This window comes from Chrysemys picta, chromosome 2 (genome assembly GCF_011386835.1).
Source record: "Chrysemys picta bellii isolate R12L10 chromosome 2, ASM1138683v2, whole genome shotgun sequence".
Taxonomy (NCBI): Eukaryota; Metazoa; Chordata; order Testudines; family Emydidae; genus Chrysemys; species Chrysemys picta.
The window spans coordinates 203,526,888-203,548,852 of record NC_088792.1 but is presented as its reverse complement, the minus strand read 5'-3'; the positions used below and the strand labels follow the sequence as shown (position 1 = coordinate 203,548,852).

The 21,965-nt window shown below is 43.8% G+C and overlaps 1 protein-coding gene across 15 annotated transcripts in view; it reads right to left on the bottom strand.

The window, feature by feature from the left end:
- Positions 1 to 11,392: 11,392 nt before the first annotated feature.
- The window catches only part of PPP4R1 (protein phosphatase 4 regulatory subunit 1), a 98,845-nt gene continuing 88,272 nt past the window's right edge, over positions 11,393 to 21,965 (bottom strand). For all 15 annotated transcript variants that reach the window (XM_005282652.5, XM_005282653.5, XM_042843260.2 and 12 more), the window contains 7 exons: positions 21,481 to 21,666; positions 17,955 to 18,116; positions 17,377 to 17,477; positions 16,465 to 16,585; positions 16,202 to 16,336; positions 14,551 to 14,692; positions 11,393 to 12,503 (listed from right to left, as the gene is read on the bottom strand). In XM_005282652.5, coding sequence (XP_005282709.2) covers positions 12,340 to 12,503; positions 14,551 to 14,692; positions 16,202 to 16,336; positions 16,465 to 16,585; positions 17,377 to 17,477; positions 17,955 to 18,116; positions 21,481 to 21,666 — 1,011 coding nt within the window. In that variant the 3' untranslated portion in view covers positions 11,393 to 12,339. The remainder of the gene's footprint in view (positions 12,504 to 14,550; positions 14,693 to 16,201; positions 16,337 to 16,464; positions 16,586 to 17,376; positions 17,478 to 17,954; positions 18,117 to 21,480; positions 21,667 to 21,965) is intronic.

Here is a 21,965-nt window from a genome sequence, read left to right as displayed (position 1 = left end):
TTCTCCCTCTGGGGTGTCTGGCCCCTGATTGTCTCACACAGCTTCTCTCCTCATTCATTACAAATGGGAAGTAGAAAGCAATGCATCACTAAAGTAAGGAGGGGAAGGATAAGCAGAGTTTAATTATTATGGAAAAATAATTGTCAGCAATAGAAGTTCCCATCATATAAAACAAGAGCTTTATAAACTAAGAAATTATGTAGGACCCAACCCACTAGCACCTTCTGCCCAAAGGATACCTGCGCACAGAAATGGCAACTTACTTTGCAAATCTTCCCCAGGTGAGGGTTAGACACTTGTGCCGCTAGGGACCTCTGTGAATAGTTGCCTAGATGCCGAGCATGCCAACTGGTGCAGGATTTTTATGTCTTGCCTGCAGTAACCTCGAGGCCCCATTGCCTTGGCATTTTGGATACAAAGAGATGAATAGGGTATAACTGGCAAATGTACCCATATGCTTGAGATCTCTCTTTAGAGAGATTTATGCCACAACCTTCCAAGGGTTAGAACAAAACAATGGGAGAGCTCTTTCCCCAAGAACTGTGGAACGAGGAATGTACCTGAACAGGAAGGTTTCTAGAACTGTAAGAATCACCTTTTCCTCATGACAAAGGCATGTGGTTAGTGTGTGGATACCAAAACTAATTTTTTCCAAACTTGCCTTTTGGAAGTAATGGTGACTAGGAAGGGCAACCACAGGCTGTCATTCTGTGACACTTGGCCCCAAGTGGAGGGTGTGATGTGTCCTGTCTACAAAGTGCCACTACGGCTGGTACCCATCCACATTTGTAAGGTGCTTGGTTGCAGGACTTCAACCAAACTTCCTGGAGTGACTCTAGGGTAGCTGAGATCTCCAGATCTTTGTGAATTATTCTTCTATTTGTATCACAAATTGTTGGCAAACTTTTTGGCCTGAGGGTCACATCTGGGTGGGGAAATTGTATGCAGGGCTGGGGCAAGGGGTTGGGGTGTGGGAGAAGTGCGGTGTGCAGGAGGGAGCTCAGGGCAAGGGGTTGTGGCACAGGAGGGGTGCAGCAGGGGGTTGGGGTGCGGGCTCTGGCCCAGCACCACTTACCTCAAGCAGCTCTGGGGTGGCAGCGGCACACAGAGGGGCTAAGGCAGGCTCCCTGCCTGCCCCAGCCCCATGCAACTCCCAGAAGTGGCCAGCATACAGTGGCTCCTGGGGATGGGATGGGGCAGATGGTGTGCTGTCCTCACCTGTGGATACCACCCCCGGAGCTCCCATTGGCCACGGTTCCCCGTTCCCAGCCAATGGGAGCTCCGGGGGGGGGGAGGGGTGCCTGCAGGCAAAGGCAGCGTATGGAGCCCCCTGCCCCCAATCTCCTAGGGGCCGCAGGGACGTGGCTGCTTCCGGGAGTAGCACGGGGCCAGGACAGCCAGGGAGCCTGCCTTAGCCCATTGCGCCACGGGGCTGGCAATCCTACGGGCCATCGTTTGTCCATCCCCGGTCTAGAGGTCAGGGCCTTATTGTGCTGGGGACTGCACAAAGAGGCAGTCACTGCCCCAAAGAGCTTTTTGTTTCCCTTCAAACCTGAAATGTAAATTTGACCAGCTCAATGAGTGAAATATCCTGGTTGAGATCTTTCTGGATACCAAACTGTATCAGAGGTTAATGGAGCATTCATGCTAAACTGCACTCCTCTTTCAATGCCCAGGCTGTTACCTGTAGGTGTTCCCTGTCTGAATGAAGGAGACCCTGCTTCCAGAGGTCTAGTGTTTTCTGCAGGTACAATTTGGGATTTCTGGATATCTAGCAAGTCCAAAGTGCCTTCGGGGTCAGTGGAGGACCAGGAGGGGGATCTTCAACACTCCCTTTCCCTCTTTTCTATATCTTTTATGAAAATTGTACTGAAAGGCAGCAGATTCTTCTTTACCCAGGACATTATTTCTTTTGCACTGGAGAAGCTTTGACTTCTGGTTACTCCCTGGTTTTGGAAGGGATATAAACACTCATGACTCAATCATAAGCTAACCCCTAATGGGAAGTAGGAAGTGACTTATGCAAGTAACAATTTCTCACTACATGATTTCTTGCAATGGTGCTGGTCACTGTCTTAGACAGAACACCGGATTTGATGGCCCACTGGTCCAATCTCCTTTGTCATATTTATGGGTCTCCCCCCCCCCTTTTTTTTTTAAATATAGAGGTGTCAAAATGAACTAATAGGATGTGTACAATAAGATTTCAGAAATTTGTGGTCCAAGTATGCAAGAGTCTAGAGTGAAAGCTGGATTGGCTTACAGCATGTTGTTTGTACCTACCTGCCTACAATGGGGCATTTGGATGTTATCTGAAAATGACACCTAACTTTACATTGCATCAAGTGCATGGTCCTATGTTCTCAGAAAAATTTCCGCAGGTTCATTTTGGGAAGACCCACTCAGGGGATGAAGAGATGCATGGCACTAGCTCTTGGAGATAACTGGCTAAAGATGATTTCCTCACAGGAAATGCTTGATACAGTACAATTTTAAATCTTTGCAAATCTTTACCACTATGGTAAAATTACAGCCAGAGCCAGATCTGTTTTGACCTCTGGGTGAGAAATTCTTTGCACGGGGATGAAAAGCTCTTTGCCGAGTGTTTTCTGGGGCTTTTATCCTACACAGAGGTGCTCTGTGTTGCTCACATCCCTTCCCCCATCCTGAAGCTTGTCTGGGCAAGCAGAGAAGCCTGTTCCTCCTATGCAGCTCTGCCTCAGGCTGTAGCCTAGTGGAAATGGTGCCCGTTAGCTTCTCAGCCCAAGAGCTCTTGCTCTGCCACCCACTCTGAAAGGTGGGAAAGGGAGGGTCTCTCTATCTCCACCCCTGCCCCACTCCACAGGCTGGCTCCACATTCAAAGCCAGGCAATTTGTGACCAGAACAGAGGCACTTGAGAATTCCACTCCCTGTGAAGCTGCACCATCTTGGGATTACAGAGTTCTAAGTGAGAAATCCCCTCCCATGTTTAAAATGATCCTGGCTTACTCAGTAAAGCCCTGAGTAGTACTAGGTTGCTACTACAGTATTTACCTGTGTGCTAGCTGCCCCGGGGAAGCTTTCAGGCTCCCAGGGACATCTGGCAAGTTACTTGCACAAGGAAGGTATGGTTCCAATATCCCACCTCTGTTATGTGATCCCCTGACAGGATGAATAGTGTTCTACCTCCTCTGTGTAAACAGACAGAGTACCACATGTGCATCACACACACACACACACACACACACACACAGAACCCCAACCATCCCAAAACACACCACCACCACACACAACACCTACACAATTTTCCCAGGACAGGATGCCAGTGGCTTGCAAGGAACTCATTCATATTAATAAAATGTTTTCCCTTTCTAGCATTATTAGATACATGTTTTCCCATTAATGCCTCCTTTGGAGGTATCAAAAGATCTAAATGAGGACATCTGGTTAAACCAAATGTTAAAATTTCATAAATATTGGGTGCCTAGGCTGGTGCAGCATTAGCTCCATTAGTGACCAACAGTCACACCTTCAGAAGGGGACTTCCTTCCCAAACCCCATAGACCATGAGTGTGATGACACACTGCGCAGCCTCAGGTATAGCCTTCCAGACAAGGATTTTTGTATATTTAGTATGGAAAGTTTACTGGCAAACAAGTAGCTCATCATCTAAGGGTACGATCCTTGCTTGGAGTGAGATGTCTCAGGTTCGGTCTTGGTCAAACCCTTGATGTGACGATCAATGGGTTATAATGTGGTCCAAAGGAAGCGACGTTTTAATACCCACGAATAGCCATCGCATTCATCCTAAATGGGTATCTTGTGCATCCAAACTTACAGGTGAGGAGCTATTGAAGAAAACATTAGATAAAAACTAGTAGCCGAGATGGCAGAGAGACCTCATCCTCCCTGTTAAAGCCAATATAGCAATTTGCTGGTTACTACAAACACCAGGGGTATCCAAGAAGGGTTATTTCCCTGGCAGAGGGAAAAGTCTGGAGCAGAAGTGCCCAAGGAAACATAGGTAAATTTTTCTACAAGCCAACAAAATTCTCAGCATGACAGAGACAAAAAGAGCATTTGTGTCACAATTCCTCTACAAGGCTCTTCCTTCTGATCCACCCTCTACACCCAGAGCCTTAAGTGGCGGTGGTACTCACAGCACAGCAAAGCAAAGGTTGCATGCTATGCACCTATACCCAGCATAGACAACATGCCAGTCTGTACCATGTCCAGAGAAATAGATCCATTCATAAATGAACAGCTGCAGGAAAGGATTCATAGCCACCAATTCTTCAAAATCAAGGGGAGCTGTGCAGGAGCCCTGGTTCCTTCCCCGGGGAGCTAAGAACCCACTTCAGTATCTGGGGAATGTTGGAGGGACAGGACTCTGGACCCTTTCAGGGTTTACCCCTCTCCAGACCAGGACTTACCTCCAAGGCTGGCTGGATAGATTCCTGTTCGTCCTTAGACTCTCCCACAGAAAGTTGCAGCTCCTTGGGCCACGTTGGAACCCAACATGCCAGTCCAACTCTGAGCTTTATACTCTAGCAGTGGAGGGTCAGCTGGTTGGGAACAGGCAGGGGTATAATTCACCCTTTGTAGAGCCTGTAAATGAAGCCTCGCATAGGACATGACAAGGAGGCACTGTGCAGGTCCAGCTGATTGAAACCACCCGCTCCGGGAGAGGAAGAGGATTATAAGTCACAACTGCATGAAAACTAATGCAAATAAAGGTTTTAAAACAAAATGGTGAGGGGAAACCGAATTGTCAACTTCTACTGATGGAGGCAGAAAATCTGCTGGCCTGAGCTGAAGGGTAGAGCTTAGTCCTGGAGCATCCAGCAACAATGTTGTAACAACTCCAAATTCCACAGGATAGGTTATTAGCCTATTAGTAATGAACAAGGAGAGAAGCTGTGCAACGGAACAGAAGAGCTACCTCATAACCCCTCACAGACAGGAGAGGCTCTTCAGGCCCAGTCAAATAAGTCTGTCTACAAAACCAGCATCACCTTTAGACATCTGCTCACCACTGCATTTTATGGCTGATGTAAGGGGCATCAAAGTGCCTGGCTCCATCCTGGTTGACAAAGTCCACTGACAGCAATGCAGCACCCTTTGACTTTGAAGAACTACTTGGCCTGTCTTCAAACACTGGACATACTCCTCTCTGTTCCATCTCTCTCTAAAGAGGTCATTCATTACAGCCATAACTCTAACCTAGAGAGAGTCAGATACAGGACCTAAGATTATCTCTATGGGACCAAATCTTTCCACGACTTCCCCAGACCTTTGGAACCTTTGGTGGAGGGGAGCAGAAGGGAGACCCAGAGTCTCTCCATCATAACTCTAAGGTCTGGTCTACACTAGGAGGTTATGTCGAATTTAGCAGCGTTAAATCGAATTAACCCTGCACCCATCCACACAACGAAGCGATTTAGTTTGACATAGAGGTATCTTAAATTCGATTTCTGTACTCCTCCCCGACGAGGGGAGTAGCGCTAAATTCGACATGGCCATGTCGAATTAGGGTAGGTGTGGATGGAATTCGACGCTAATAGCTCCGGGAGCTATCCCACAGTGCACCACTCTGTTGACGCTCTGGACAGCAATCCGAGCTCGGATGCTCTGACCAGCCACACAGGAAAAGCCCCGGGAAAATCTGAATTCCTTTTCCTGTCTGGACATCGTGGCGAGCTCAGCAGCACTGGCAACGATGCAGAGCTCTCCAGCAGTGATGGCCGTGCAATCTCAGAATAGAAAGAGGGCCCCAGCATGGACTGATCGGGAAGTCTTGGATCTGATCGCTGTGTGGGGCGATGAGTCCGTGCTTTCGGAGCTGCACTCCAAGAAACGGAATGCGAAGATCTACGAGAAGATCTCAAAAGCCATGACAGAGAGAGGATACAGCCGGGATGCAACGCAGTGCCGCATGAAACTCAAGGAGCTGAGACAAGGGTACCAGAAGACCAAAGAGTCAAACGGACGCTCCAGATCCCAGACCCAGACATGCCGTTTCTACGAGGCACTGCATTCCATTCTAGGTGCGGCCGCCACCACTACCCCACCACTGACCATAGACTCTGAGGATGGGATATTGTCGACGGCCGCTTCCTCGGAGATGTTAGCGGACGGGGAAGATGAGGAAGGAGATGCAGAGGACGAGGCAGTCAACAGCGCTTACAACGCTGATTTCCCCGACAGCCAGGATCTCTCCATCACCCTCATAGAGATCCCCTACCAACCCTCCCCATGCATTAACCCGGACCCTGAATCAGGGGAAGGATCAGTCGGTAAGTGTGTTAAATATGTAAACATTTATTTTGAACAGAACAGGAACATTAACAATGGGTTTTTCATGATTAGTTTGCCCTAGGCACTTAACGTTTTAGTCCTTGGCAGTGCAACTACTGCAAAAGAATCTAACAATGTCCGGCTTATCATGATTACTTTGCCCTAGGAGCTCTAATTTTCAGTCCTTGCCAGTGCAGCTACGGGAAAATACGGTCTATATGTCCGGGGATAGAGCTGAAATCCTCATGGGACATCTCCACGAAGCTGTCCTGGAGGTAATTGGAAAGCCTTTGCATGAGGTTCCTGGGAAGAGCGGCCTTATTGTGTCCTCCGTGGTAGGAAACTTTTCCTCGCCAGGCTATCATCAAGTACTCTGGGATCATTGCCTTGCAGAGCATGGCGGCATACGGCCCTGGTTGTTGCTGGCTTTCACGCAGCATGCAGTCTTTCTCTGTTTCAGAAATCCTCAGCAGAGTGATGTCGCTCATGGTGACCTGCTTTGAATTAGGGGAATGTTAGTATTGGGACTGCTTGCCTGCTCCTTTACAGAACTGTAACCGGCGGTTTACAGCCACGCGGTGGAGACGGGAGAGGGGCAGCATACAGGGATCTTTCCCGGGGACAACCGCGAGGGGGTGCGACCGGGGCAGAGTTCATGCTTGCCGGATTGCCGGCAGCAGGAACTGGCCAACGCTAGGAGCATTGCTTTGAACGTGAAAGGAGGGCACTTCTATAATTTAAGTTTTAAGCAGCCAAAAGTCTACGGCTTACCATGTCAGCCTGCTACCCGAATTCCGCTGTCCTGCCCCGTTTGTGTGATCTCCACTGCAAGACCCCAGGCACTGAACGTGAAGGCCGAAAATTCGACCTTGTCCTGAGTGCGCATGTGATAGGTGCTGTGCATGGTCTTGTTCACAGAGAAAGACTATGTTCATTGTTCACAAAAATTTATCTTTGTGAGGAATTCACTCCCTTTTTCCCATCCCACAGCTGCGACTGTCTCCCGACCTACCCTGGCATCCCCCTCCCAGAGGCTGGCGCAGATCAGGCGGAGAAAGAAAAGGACACGGGATGACATGTTCTCAGAACTTATGGTCTGCTCCCGAGCCGAGGCAGCCCAGCAGACCCAGTGGAGGTAGAACATGTCGCAATACCAGCGATCACACAGCAAACGGGAGGAGAGGTGGCGGCAGGAAGACCAGCAGGCGACTCAAACGCTGCTTGGACTAATGAGGGAGCAAACGGACACACTCCGGCGCCTTGTGGATGTTCTACAGGACCAGAGGCAGGAGGACAGAGCCCCGCTGCAGTCTCTCTCTAATCGCTCTCCCCTGCCACAAAGTCCCATACCCCCCTCACCCAAAGTCCCAAGAAGGAGGGGTGGCAGGGGGCGTGAAAACTGTCACTCCACCCCAGCAGACTGCTCAAGTACCAGACAGCTGTCATTCCCAAAGTTTTGATAAGTCCTTTCCTTCACTCCAAAAGCACCTCACCCAAGCCGTCCCAGTGTCATCCCCTAACTGTGTAGTTGCTAATAAAGAATACGTTTCTGTTCATTACTGTTTCCATCTTGTTCTTCTAGAGGAGAGTATGTTTGAAGGGGGGGAAGGGTGTTGGTAATTGGAGAGGACAGTCACCTTTACCAGGGTACAGACACGGGGGCAGGTTCAGCAGAAGGTCACACACACATTGCAGTCACTAGGCACCCTGGTCAGTCTGGGAGGTGGTTTTCATGTTCTGTGTGTGTGTGTGTGTGTGTGTGGGGGGGGGGGGGGGCGGCTATGTGACTTTGTGGCGGGGGAGGGCGGTTAGAGATCTTATGCAGCGGTCCTTAGCCTGGATCACAGAGCCACGCAGCAGGGGATCTGTAACCGTCCTCCTCCGCCACAAAGTCACATAGCCCCTACACACAAGAGTCCCGAAAAGTAATAAAGAAAACGGTGTTCATTAACAAAGTTCCATTTATTTGATTTTTAAACGTGTGTTGGAAGGAAGGGAACGGGGTATGTAACTGGACAGGATAGTCAACGTTAACTGGGTAAAGAAACGGGGGCAGGTTCAGCTTCTCTTTAAACAAACTTAATAGTCACAGGTTACCCTGTTCACTGAGGAACCTAGCTTTCAAAGACTCCCGGATGCACAGCGCGTCCCGCTGTGCTCTTCTAATTGCACGGCTGTCTGGCTGGGAGTAATCAGCAGCCAGGCTATTCGCCTCAACCTCCCACCCCGCCATAAAGGTCTCCCCCTTGCTCTCACAGAGATTGTGGAGCACACAGCAAACTGCAATAACAATGGGGATATTGGTTTCGCTGAGATCGGAGCGAGTCAGTAAGCTTCTCCATCTCCTCTTGAAACGTCCAAAAGCACACTCCACCACCATTCTGCAGTTGCTCAGCCAGTAGTTGAAGAGTTCTTTTTCAGTGTCCAGGGCGCCTGTATAGGGCTTCATGAGCCAGGGCATTAGCGGGTAGGCTGGTTCCCCGAGGATCACTATAGGCATCTCCACATCCCCAACAGTTATTTTGTGGTCCGGGAAGTAAATACCTTCCTGCAGCCGTCTAAACAGACCAGAGTTCCTGAAAACACAAGTGTCATGAACCTTGCCCGGCCATCCGACGATGTTTGTAAAATGTCCCCTATGGTCCACCAGTGCTTGCAGCACCTTTGAAACGTAGCTCTTTCGGTTAATGTACTGGCTAGCCTGGTGGTCCGGTCCCAGGACAGGGATGGGAGTTCCATCTATAGCCCCACCACAGTTTTGGAATCCCATCGTGGCAAAGCCATCTATGATGACCTGGATGTTTCCAAGGGTCACTACCTTTGACAGCACTAGCTCAACGATTGCGTTGGCTACTTGCATCACAGCAACCCCCACGGTAGATTTGCCCACGCCAAAGTGGTTCGCGACTGACCGGTAGCTGTCTGGCGTTGCAAGCTTCCAGAGGGCTATGGCCACTCGCTTCTGGACAGTCAGGGCTGCTCGCATCCGGGTATCCTTGTGCTTCAGGGCAGGGGACAGCAACTCACAAAGTTCCAGGAAAGTTCCCTTCCGCATCTGAAAGTTTCCCAGCCACTGTGATTCATCCCAGACCTGCAGCACTATGCGGTCCCACCAGTCTGTGCTCATTTTCCGGGCCCAGAATCGCCGTTCCACAGCATCAACATGACCCATTGCCACCATGATGTTCACGGCGCAGGGTCCTGTGCTTTGAGAGAGGTCTGTGCCCCTCTCAGACTTAATGTCCTCACCGCGGTGCCGTAGCCTCCTCGCCCGATTTCTCAGCATCTGCCTCTGGAAAAGGTGGATGATAAGGTGCGAGGTGTTGACAACGGCCATAACTGCAGCGATGGTCGCAGCGGGCTCCATGCTCGCAGTGCTGTGGCGTCCGCGCTGTCACTCAGCAGAAAAGTGCGTGAACTGATTACCCGCCGGCGCTTTCAGGGAGGGAGGGAGGGCGGGAGTGACGGTTGGATGATGACAGTTACCCAAAACCACCCTCGACACATTTTTTGCCCCAGCAGGCATTGGGGGTTCGACCCAGAATTCCAATGGGCAGCGGGAACTGTGGGATAGCTGCCCACAGTGCACCGCTTCCAATGTCGACGCTTGCCCCATTAGTGTGGACTCACAAAGTCAAATTACTGTCCTTGGTGTGGATACACAAGTTCGACTTTGTAATATCAGTTCCACAAATTCGATTTAAGTAAAATCGAACTACTCTCGTAGTGTAGACATACCCTTAAGGTGCCACAAGTACTCCTGTTCATAATCTACTTGGTTGCATCTCATTTTTCTCAAGTGGGAGATGTTGGTCTGTGAGCAGAACTTGGGAGAATACCTTTCCCCATCATTCTCCATCAATTCAGTCTCTGTATGTCCCCAGATCACAGCTACAGCCCATCAATGAGGAGCTCATAGTATTTTCAGAGAGCTTGGTAACATCCTGTGCAACATCACAAAGTGAATTAATAGAGATCTGGAACTTTCACAAGACTTCTGCTAGTCCATTCATGAGACAAGATGAACAGAAAATCTGGCTGGAGTGCCACTGTCCATTCCACAGAGACTTAAAATATAAGCAGACTGCTGCTTCAAAATTCCTCATGAATACTTATTCCATTTTCCTCCCAAGGTTATCTTAAGGAGAAACTAGCTTCAAGACAAATGGAAGATGACTTGGTACCTGAAGCTACTCCAGGTCAATCTTAGGAGCAGACAGCAGGCCTCTTGTGTGTCATATGCATGTCTATACTGTTAAGGAAGCAGAAGGATTCTAGAATCTGGGAGAGAGCCATGCAGCTAATACTATTTTACTTACTGAAGCCAGAACTGGAAAGATCTTTTCAACAAAAGAATCTCCCAAGAAGATAGGAAGGGATGATGCACATGCTGCTCTCAGTGCATTGGAACAATTTTTATAGTGGGGGTGCTGAAAGCCACTGAACAAAAAAGTGTATACCCCGTATATGATGGAAACCGCTTCAAGCTCCAGCACTCGTAGTTCCTGCACCCTTTTAAGAAGATGCAGTAACTACTTCTATTACATCAGAAGAATAAGCTTCACCCACCTCAGTCTCCCCTATGGTTGGTGGGAAGAGAGGAGCTATAAGCAGAAGTCCCATAAAAGACAGAGGGGAAGATGTCATCTCCTCAGTCACTCGAGTTAGTTTTTTTTATGAGAGGAGTAGAAGAGATCCAAGGGTAGAGTGGATTTCTTAGCAACCCTGGAAACTGTATTCAGCTAGATGAAAGAATTTTGATCAACCTGGTCCCTAAAAATCTGGGTTGAGATGGTTGTCCAGGTTCCCCACAGCTAAGATGTCATTCTGCATTTGGGTGATAGGAGAGCCAAACAGCTCCCAAGTATGAGTAGAGAGATTCTTGATAAAGATTCACTTACGAACTTCTCACCCAATTATTTCACCAATTTTTTTTTTAAAGTATTTCTGTACTTTTGTAAGCTAACTTGACTACTGTATCTCTGTGTTGTGGTATATTTCTTTTCTAAATATAAATCTTAAGTTTTACATTAAAATCCCTCTGGAAAAAGTCATTCAAATTTAAATGATATTTACAGAAATCCATGCAAGAACTAGAAAAGGAAGGAAACGAAGTCATTTCAAATTTGTTCTTTAATATCTTTAAAAGGTCACAACGTATTCAATCTTATTAATAAATTTTATTTGGACAAGTAGAGAACAACTTGTATCACAACATTTTTAAACAACATGATTAAAGACTGCAGCACTCCCAAGAGTGGTCACAGATATGTACAGTATATGAAGAAAAAGTTGCACCTCAGAGCTGATCATGATCAAGTTAAAAATACCTGACTTAAAGTACATGTGCTAATAAATTTCCTTCAGGTCATGACCAGCATGAAAATAATTAGGACACAGGTACTCAGCAAAGTTTTCTGCTAACGGGTACAGCAATATGCTGCATTTAAAGATTAAAATCAGATTCTAGTTTAGTGTTACCACTGAGCCCTTAAGAGAAATCCAAATCTCTACTGTTCCCCATTTACACACATCAAAACTATTCACACTTAAGGATGTGCCCAGCTGCACACAATCTGGTTCTTTGCATGGATAAAAACTTTTATAGCTAATACTGGAGGTCTTACATCTTGATATAAATCTGCCTCTCTGGCTATAAGAATTTGAACTATCAGTTGCTAAGGAAAAAACTTGCTAAGTTAACTCCTCAGGAGAAACAACGCAGGTCTCTGGAAATCACATCCCTTCTACAATGAAAATGCTCTGCCAATTCAAGTTTCATTTGTTCAGGAAGACAGAAGATTTAAGGCTTCAGTGGCAAATATAATCCTCTGAGCAATGTTTTTCTAAAGTCAAGATGAGATAGGTACTATTTACTTTTTCTTGACTCTTAAAATCCCTGGTATCAGGTTTAGATAACATCCACCCGTAGTTAAGTCCGGCAAGAGATCTCTCCTCCTTCAGAAGAGGTTGTCCTAAATCATCCATTTTAGGAGCATTTGAGGATAGTTTGTGTTTTGTTTGTTTTTTATTAAAATTATAGTAACATACAGGAACTTCTTTTAATAAGTTGATGAAGCAGTGCTCATGGCATCATCTGCAATTTTGGTACTGGCAGGGTGTATGCTTGCAAAATATTTGACATCATTGTCATCATCCATTTGAAGGGCCATAATTGTCTGTTCCACAACTTCTTGATGAGAATTGGCAGAATTCAGAAAATATTCTGTAAATAATGGAGAATACAAGAGATATATAAGAAAAATAAGAGTTACAATATTATATTTTGGCGCAAACCCTAGCTACGATGCTACAGTGTTATATTCAAAAGCATAAGCATGCTTCTACACCAAGGGCAAACAGAGGCTTCTGTTTTAATACAGAAAGGCTATTAGTGAGACTGAAATTCTGTATTAACAAATCAAAGTTTTTGGATATTTTAATTTAATCCTTATGCTGTAGGCAGATATTGCTTCATGACATGAAATATTAGGGCAATATCTACTCTAACTATAGCCACACCCAATCCTTGTAATCAGGCAAATAATATATTCATTTAAATGTATCCACAAACTAACTTAAAATACTTGGGGTGATTAATACATGTTGACTCAAGTATAATATGGTCGTCCTTGTGGTGTAGGAGTACAAGTCCCCTAAATTACTTCAATATAGTAAGTGGCAGACAGCATGTGCAAAGGGAAAAACTCCTGCTAAGAACAGGAGTCCCAAAATCAATGTGTTTACATTTCCAATGGAAGGTAATACAAATAAACTGCCATTCTACTGACAGACGCTACCACTCAATACAAATGGTAATATGAATAAACAGTATGCAAGAAACCCCAATATGTGACAGTTTTTTAAAAATTATATGATACAATTGTATTAAAAAATCCTCCCTTTCTACAGCAGTTTGTGGTTGATTTATTCCCAGAAGTATACCAGTTAATATACCTTTTAATTTTATTTTTTATTCAATTTAGATTTAATCTACCCATTGTCTCTCATTTTATACTTGTATTGTAAGATCTGTGAGACAGGGACTGTTTCTGTTATACATTTGTACAGTGCCTACGCAATCGTGCTGGGTCCTCTAGGTGCTACCATAATACAAATAAATGATAAAGCATCTATGAATATTAGCCACGTAAATGTCTCCTGACTACAGCGAGGCTCTCTGTTACAAGAGTTCATGAGTTCCACAGCTTAATTAAGAGTTGTATAAAAAAAAGTATTTCTTTGATCAGTTTTAAATGTAATGCCTTTCAGTTTATTTGGATGTCTCCTTGTTCTTATATTTATAAATGGTAAACAGGAATGCTGAAACGGTCTCCCCTGTATTATTCATTATTTTCCATAATTATCATGTCCTATTTTGTCTCCTCTAAACTAAGCTGTCCTAGTAATTTCAATCTCTCCATATACTAAAATGTTTACATGTTTCTAATAATTTTTTCCATCCATCTAGAGGTTCTTATTTCTGTTCTATATTTTTGAAATGAGGGTGACCAGAGCTGAACACAGTATTCCAGATGAGAGAATAACACTGATTTATCTAATGGCATACTATTTCCAGTATTATTTTCCACCCCACTCTTTTAACATCCTAACATTGCTAGCTTTTCTGAGCACTGGGGATGCTTTCCCTAAGGGAAGTCTACAGTTTGACAGTAGCAGTTCCCTTGCTGAAATGTCACAAAGGCTCTCCCCTCACTCCCAAAAGGAAAACAGAACAGCACTAGCCACCTCTCCTCTCCCAGAGAGGCAAGAGATAGGGTTAGCAGTGAAGGCTGTTTTTCTAGTTCCCAGCCTTTATTACATACAGCATCAATTTTTAGACTCAAACACAACACATTTGTTCTACATCACATCAGTGAATCACCCATATGCAGGCTGACCAATAGCCTTAATTTCCCAAAACTAGCCCATTTAGGGAAAATCGGTCAAGGAAAACGGGCTAAGGGGGAAAAAGGAATCCATCCATTTCTCCAACATTACAGAATAGCTCTAGAAGTTATGATGTTGTCATAACTTCTAGAGCTTGCAGGTACTATCAGGGCCTCAAGGGTCAGTCCAGGCTAAGCCTTGCCACCCCCTAGGGGTAAGGTTCAGGAGAGTATAATGTCATAAGTGGTTTCTCACACTCGTGCTATTTTCTCCACTTGGCTACAGCAAACTAACTAAAAAAGGAGACATGTTAAACATTCAATAGTTATCTTTGACATTCATCATCTATTAAACAAGACATTCTGAACTTCAGTACCACCAACCTTTCTCTAAAAGGGTTTGCCTTAAAGTTTTTGCAAGTAGTACTCTAACATTTGGAACCCTATCGGATGCCAAGTGTAGTAAATGAGGCAGTAGCTGCACAGCAAACTGGTCCATTGGGAGGCAGTCATCTTCAATGACAGTCTGTCAAAGAGAACCAAGCAACTGCATTAGATTTCTCCCCATAAAGAGGGAGCTAAAAACAAATACAGATCACAATGACAGTTCATGGATCCTACCAACTTAATAATAATCAACATATAAGAATATTTAGCATTCATATAGCACTTTCCACCTATAGATCTCAAGATGCTTTACAGATACAGGGAACTGTACTTCCCAGTAGGAGGTGAGGCCTTCTAAAGCAGAATACATGTCTGAGAAAATTCAGGCTCAAAAAGAGAGCATTAGAAATCAGCGTGAGTTACTTTACAGTAAATTAAATAACCTTTTCATGTTTGCTTACAGTAATAGGAGCATTTTGTAACTGAAGTTGGCCTTAAATCTTACAGATAATTTAGAAATTCTTACTGATTTAGAGTGCTGTAATTAGATGCAGTGATAAGAACAGGGTTATGTTATGCTGCAGTTTTCCCATTTCAGGCACCATAACCCATATTTTAAAGAGTTGTCATAACACACAGACTTATGCAAATATCCTCCCCCTACCAAACAACAAAGCACAATATTTAGTTGAGTAAAACACAAAACAGTAGAGAACTAAGAACCGGGTGGTAGTCTTCCCTGGCAAAATTCACTGGGCAACCAGAGAGGGCCCATGAAATTCCATGAAACTTGCCTAACAGAGATCCTGACAAATTCTCTCCTCAGCTGCTGGGAGGGGAAGGACGGAGCTGTGGAAACAAGGGCACACTACCAACAGCCCTCAGATGCAAATCGCCAGAAGTTTTTTTTAAATAAGATCAAACCCCAGGGAGGGGATATCCCTTCTGGGCCACACTATGGGAACCCTTTCCCACATGGCAGGGCAACTGCCCAGACTGCTCCTTTGCCATCACTGGCCACTCCAGCTGCACCTGAGGTCTACTCCTCCACCACAGCTCAGAGCCAGCTTGTTTTTCTTGATGGTATTTCTGCCAGCTTCTGAACAACCTATGCTAGCTGGGTGTGTGGGCAATGACACCTACTTGCCCTTGCTGCCTGAACAGATCATTCAGTAAACGGTAAGCAGCTGCCAGCACTGTATCACTCACCACTAGAGGGTGCTCACTTCATACCAGACCATGGAATAAGTGGCTGAAAGTTACTCCCAAACTCAGGTATCCTATGTGTTATTCAGACTGTCACTTTTGTTGTTGTTTTACACTCAACACCATACTTTGATTCTCTGAACATACTGAGGAGAACACATGAAGTTTGTATACTGAACTTCAGTGGTATGCAACATGGGAATTTAGACTGCAAGAGTGACTCTCCTGGGTAGGGAAGAAAGAGCCCCGTTTCTACAGCATCTCCTGATGTCTTCTCTGGAGAGGTGCTGAGCAGAGAAAGCCATGAATTGTGCCCTCCTCCCCCATCTTCTCCCGCCAGAGGAAAGATTCTCTGGCAATGATTTCTACGAACTATTCAGGAAAATACAGATGAATCCCTGCCCACCCTCTCCCAAACAAATACATAAATAAAAGCTCTTACCTGGCAGATAAAGACAAACGTTTGCCGACCGGACCACTTTGGGCATCTACAGAATTTTTCAACGAGTTCGTTCATGAGGTCTACCACAAAAGTTGATGTTGAAGCCATATGCAGCTTCTTTACCATTTCACTAACCTATAAGAAACGTTAAGTTACCAATACATAAACACACAAATATAACAACTTCCGACCATGACTCAGAACTTTGAGATATTGGATTCATTTAAATTATTTTACATTAAAATTTGTTTCTTAGCTCATACCAGCTTGTAGGAAATCCATCGAACAGAGGAAACCTTATCTGTACAGAGGCTGAGGGCAATAGGGCGCAAATAGTCATAAACATCTCTGGCACTGTATAGATCTAGAAGCAAGATGAGCTGCCTAAAAGAAAGAACAAAGCATAACACAGCAGAACAAAATCAAAAATGAAAAAAGTATCCCTAACCTTGAAAATTACAGTTTACACAACATTGCCTGCCCTTTAACATAACAGAAACCAAACCATATACACTAAGACAATTTTCCATTCTTCATTCTCATTTTAATTGTTTTCTCTCATAATACTGAATAATTCCACCCCTGTAATTTGCCACTTATTCAGTAAATATGACCCTAATGCTACATGAGAGCAATAAAAGAGTGCAAAAATAATCTGGGATAAGAAAAAAATTAATAGGTACAAAAGTTTGCACTCATTAGATCATATAACCAATAACAATGTTACAAGGTACATGCAAGCTACAGTGTGACCAAGCTGGTTGTACAGATAACAAGATCAACAGCTTTTCTGATTAAAATGAGTAGAGCAGATTTGATCAAATAAGTATAAGGTGCTCCCTTTCCCTCCCCCCTCCAGCATGCTAAAATACTTACTGCTTGGACAATCTGAGTGGAAGTGCTCAATTCATTTTTTCATTCTACATTCAAGGGGACTTATAAAATAGTTTATAAGGAGTTAAATTATTAGTAGATATTACTAGTGTGTCACAGACATGAGTAGTATGTGTTGTAGAAGTTGTGAGCTCATGTAGATGAGCACATGAAGACGTGTCAAAATGCCTCGATAATATAGTTCTAGTGTATTTGATTGATTGATTGATGAATTGAAACGTTAAAATCCACATAGCAGAAAAACTATCCAAATCCAAACCAAAACCTCATGAACAACATACTCTGCCAGCTCATATCGAAAACGCCAATTCCTGCTGTTATCGGTCACTAAGAATTCCTGGAGCTGATAAAGATATTCTCGTCTTTTGTCAAGATGAAGAAGCTGGAACAATAAATATAAATTTAATCAGAGCAGTGCAGATTGCAAGCACTTAATGTGAATGGATGGAATATGAACAAAATGTCTATCATAAAACAGCCACTTGGATTAAAAAAGCACCCTTTGAAATATACAGTATAATGCTTGTAAAACATTTTGGGTAAAATTTTGCTGTGACTTGCAAGAAAGTCAGCAAAGTTAATGGGGTAGTCTTAACATTTTATGCTGTATATACTTTAATTAATAATAACGAAGAGTAAGTGGTAAATAAATGCTACGTCTTCAACTGTCTCAGAGAAGGAAAAGTATTAGCTTCATAAAGCTTTTGCAATACCTTCTCTGGTACCATATAGGCATTTGGCTAGACTACTGTAAAGGATTATACTGGTGAAATCTATGGGCACAGGTCTATGCAGGGAAAACAAGTGGATAGAAGGCATAATATATTATGGTCCAAAGTGAAATAAACATGAAATGTACCTTTAGAAAATCATGTAAGTGTTTAAGGACACCTATCCTGACTTCATCTAGGTCCTTTAAAAATCCATTGAAGACTGGAACCAAGTCTCCAGCTGTGAGTTGGTCTCCCAGGATAACTGCAAGCTCATGTATAGAGAATGCTAATGTCCTTCGAACTTTCCACTGCAAAAAAATACAAATAATTGCATTTATTAATAAATTATCCCCAAACAATAGTTTTTGTTTTAACGATAGGATTATTTTTCTTATATTGTCCAACATTAATATTGGAATCCTCAGTACAACCACTTAATTCACTCACTTCTTTCAATTAAACAGAACTCATTTTTTATTCAAAAGCGAAAAATAAGACACGAATGGGATTGTTCAAGGATCATTTGTTCCATCTGCATATCCAGGAACTGAACAAGTAACAAAATTATTGTGTTCTTAATTAACAGAAACAAAACAAAAATGATGTTGGATATCCACATTTTTGCAGTTCTCTTCTTGCTTCAAACTTTTCTCATGCATATTGAATTTGATAGTTCTTGTTCCTCTCTAGCTTCTCTAATCTGTACTTTACAAAGCAGAAGAAGAAAGAAGGTACTCTGCTATACTTTGATTGGAAACTGTAAATCCCAGAGAGTTACAAGAGATTTTTCCTCACAGGGAAGCCAACATCTGACATCCATACACAGTATCAAATATTTTGTTCCAAGAAACATCTTGGCACAAGCACTGGTCCAATTAAGAGGTGTGAGGTTGTGACAGTGTACCCTATAAGGCTTTATGGGGGTGGGGGTGCTTATAAGTGTATGTATGACATAACTGGAATATGTTTTGTGCTGCTTGTGCCATGTAATATATCTCCGTAAAGGTTATGGTCTACTATATCTATTCATCCTATTTGTACATGTATATCATTTTCTATTTGAGGTTAAGAATATGGGCTGTATGCTGGCTTGGTTTCGAAGGCCTTGGCTACACTGGCAATTCACAGCGCTGCACTTGCTGTGCTCAGGGGTGTGAAAAAACACCCCCCGAGCGCAGCGAGTGCAGTGCTGTAAAGCGCCAGTATAATCAGCGCCTGCAGCGCTGCAAGCTACTCCCCTCGGAGAGGTGGAGTACTTGCAGCGCTGTGAGAGAGCTCTCGCAGCGCTGGCAGCGCGACTACACTCGCGCTTCACAGCCCTGCTGCGGCAGCGCTGTGAATCCGTGAGTGTAGCCAAGGCCTGAGTAAGCTTTGTGAGGCATTTAGTCAGCTTCTTTAGGAAGGAATTCGCCAGGTTAAGTACCTGATCAGGAAACACTTGGGGAACAATGCATCTTGGAATGCTCCAATCCACATAAGAAGTCTTCCTGGAGACATGCAAGATACCATGTGGACAATGGCTTCGGCCTGTAAAGACTGAGTCATGCAGGGACATTTGACTTGCCCAGGTGACTCCAGAACTCCATCTTGGAGCTGGACTTTGCATAGGAGGGAGGAGGAGGGTCTCCACCCACAAGAGAGAGTCTATTTAAACCCGTGGGAGACCCCTCCATGGGGTCTTCAGCTGGCTAAGGAAGGAGCCTCTCCACCCCCCCAGGATACTTGAAGGAAACTGGAACAAACGACAGTAACTACAGGGGGTGTGAGTGATTGCTGGACCCAGGCTAAAAGGAGATTAGCCTGTAAAAGGGAGCATTCTGGAACTAGTGAGGAACTTATCTGTATTTAGTTTGATTAGACATAGATTTGCGCATTTTATTTTATTTTACTTGGTGACTTACTTTGTTCTGTCTGTTACTACTTGGAACCACTTAATCCTACTTTCTGTATTTAATAAAATCACTTTTTATTTAGTAATTTACTCAGAGTATGTATTAATACCTGAGGGAGCAAACAACTGTGCATATCTCTCTATCAGTGTTATAGAGGGCGAACAATTTATGAGTTTGCCCTGCATAAGTTTTATGCAGGGTAAAACGGATTTATTTGGGTTTAGACCCCATTGGGAGTTGGGCATCTGAGTGCTAAAGACAAGCACACTTCTGTGAGCTGTTTTCAGGTAAACTTGCAGCTTCGGGGCAAGTGATTCAGACCCTGGGTCTGTGTTGGAGCAGACAGGAGTGTCTGGCTCAGCAAGACAGGGTGCTGGAGTCCTAGCTGGCGGGGAAAACAGGACCAGGGGTAGTCTTTGCACATCGAGTGACCGCTCCCAAGGGGGTTTCTGTGATCCAACCTGTCACAGAGGTCCTTTTAGTTTCTATGTGGTCTTATTTTGGGGGTGGAGGGGAGAGGGAGGGAACACGACACACTGTTCAAACGGATAATGTATTTTCAATTATATAAAAAACAAGTATTGTTATTTAACCTTACTTTCCCCCTCTGACCAGCACTTTCCAACTACCAAATGATATCTTTGCAGACTTAATCCTATTTTAGTGATGCAGTTTTCTCCCTCATTATTCTTGTGGCAGACTCTCAAAGTAATTTTAAAACACACCGCAAACTTAGTTAGCAATGTTACTTTTTAATTCTTGTTGGGTTTTTTTAGTTTCTTTACTGATTATTAGTGTGCTAATTTTTTTTCACCTTACTGTAAGGCACTTTGAGAAATGTGACTGATACTATATACAATATTCTCCAGTTTGATAACAGGATTTTTAATAAAGCGCCACATTATCTGAATCCCTTCCTTGTCCCTCATCATGAGATACATGAACTATATGCCCTCTGCAGCATGCATCTCATGTTGAGGACAAAGAAGAGATTCGGATGATGCGATGGTTCGGACAATAGAGCCCTCTTGATTATCCAAACAATCAATTATCCAAATAAAATTCCCCCCCCCACCCCCCATTCAGAAAATTGGGAATATATTGTATAAACAAACAATATATGTCAGTGAGTTTTCAGTCTGGTACATCAGTGAATTAATTTATCAGGGTTAAGTGGATCAAGAATAACTACTCAAAAAAGGAAGCGTGTCTTTGAAAAAGAAAGGAAAGAGTGGAAAATTACTACAAAATAAAATGGCCCATAAACGGAAAGCTGCTTCCTTAACAGCAAACAGGAACAGAGAAGAAAGCAACAGCCATTTCCAATATTTTAACATTTGTTTTTAACACACCAATGATACTGCAATACTGTTAATCCTTTATGACTAACTTTCAGGAACTGGCCAGTGCATCAAAGTGGATACACCTATTCTCATTAAAAGTGCCACAAGAACTGTAGCAACCGGAAGTGATCAAGACCTCTGGTTTCTCATCTACCCACAAGGTGACAGGCTCAGCAACATTTGTGCATCTATTCTAGGTATTTATATAATCCCCATTACCGTAGTATCTGAGCACCTCACAAACATGGTGCCCAAGCATTGTTCTGGGATACTGGTCAAACTATTACTTAGAGGAAGAGCATCATCTACTAAATTACCAACACCAGTGATAGGATATGAAAAAAAATTAAAAAATGCCCATTATACGGAAACACAGTTATAAAGGTGTATATACAATTAGTTTTCAAAGCTGCTTGAGTTTAAATGCTTTAACATACCTGCATATCAGATGCTAGTGTCTCATAGGTGTCTTTCAGACAGTGCCAGTTCTGTCTTCCTAACGTAAGTGCCACACCTGGCAGGCTATACGCACAATGTTTAGCAATCTCAGTATCAACCGTTTGTGCACGAGAAGGATCAGTCATGGATAAATATTGATCCAACAAGGCTTGAGGTACAACATCCTAGAGAGAGAGAGAGAGAGAGAGAGAGAGAGAGAGAGAGAGAGAGAGAGAGAGCGCGCAAGACTTAGTTTGCCACATTTTCAAGTAATTTCCATACAACCTATTATATAAAACTAGCTTACATTTTAAGAGAAAGAATTTTTCTCACCTCATAATAATGGACAAAAATGCTTAAAGATTAAGAATGTAAATATTATAATTCATAAAAGTACCATATATAAAAATCAGACTAACTTTAGTTGTTTAAAGTTGATATTTTAAGCAAATATTAAGGTTACTTAAGCAATATTAATACAGAA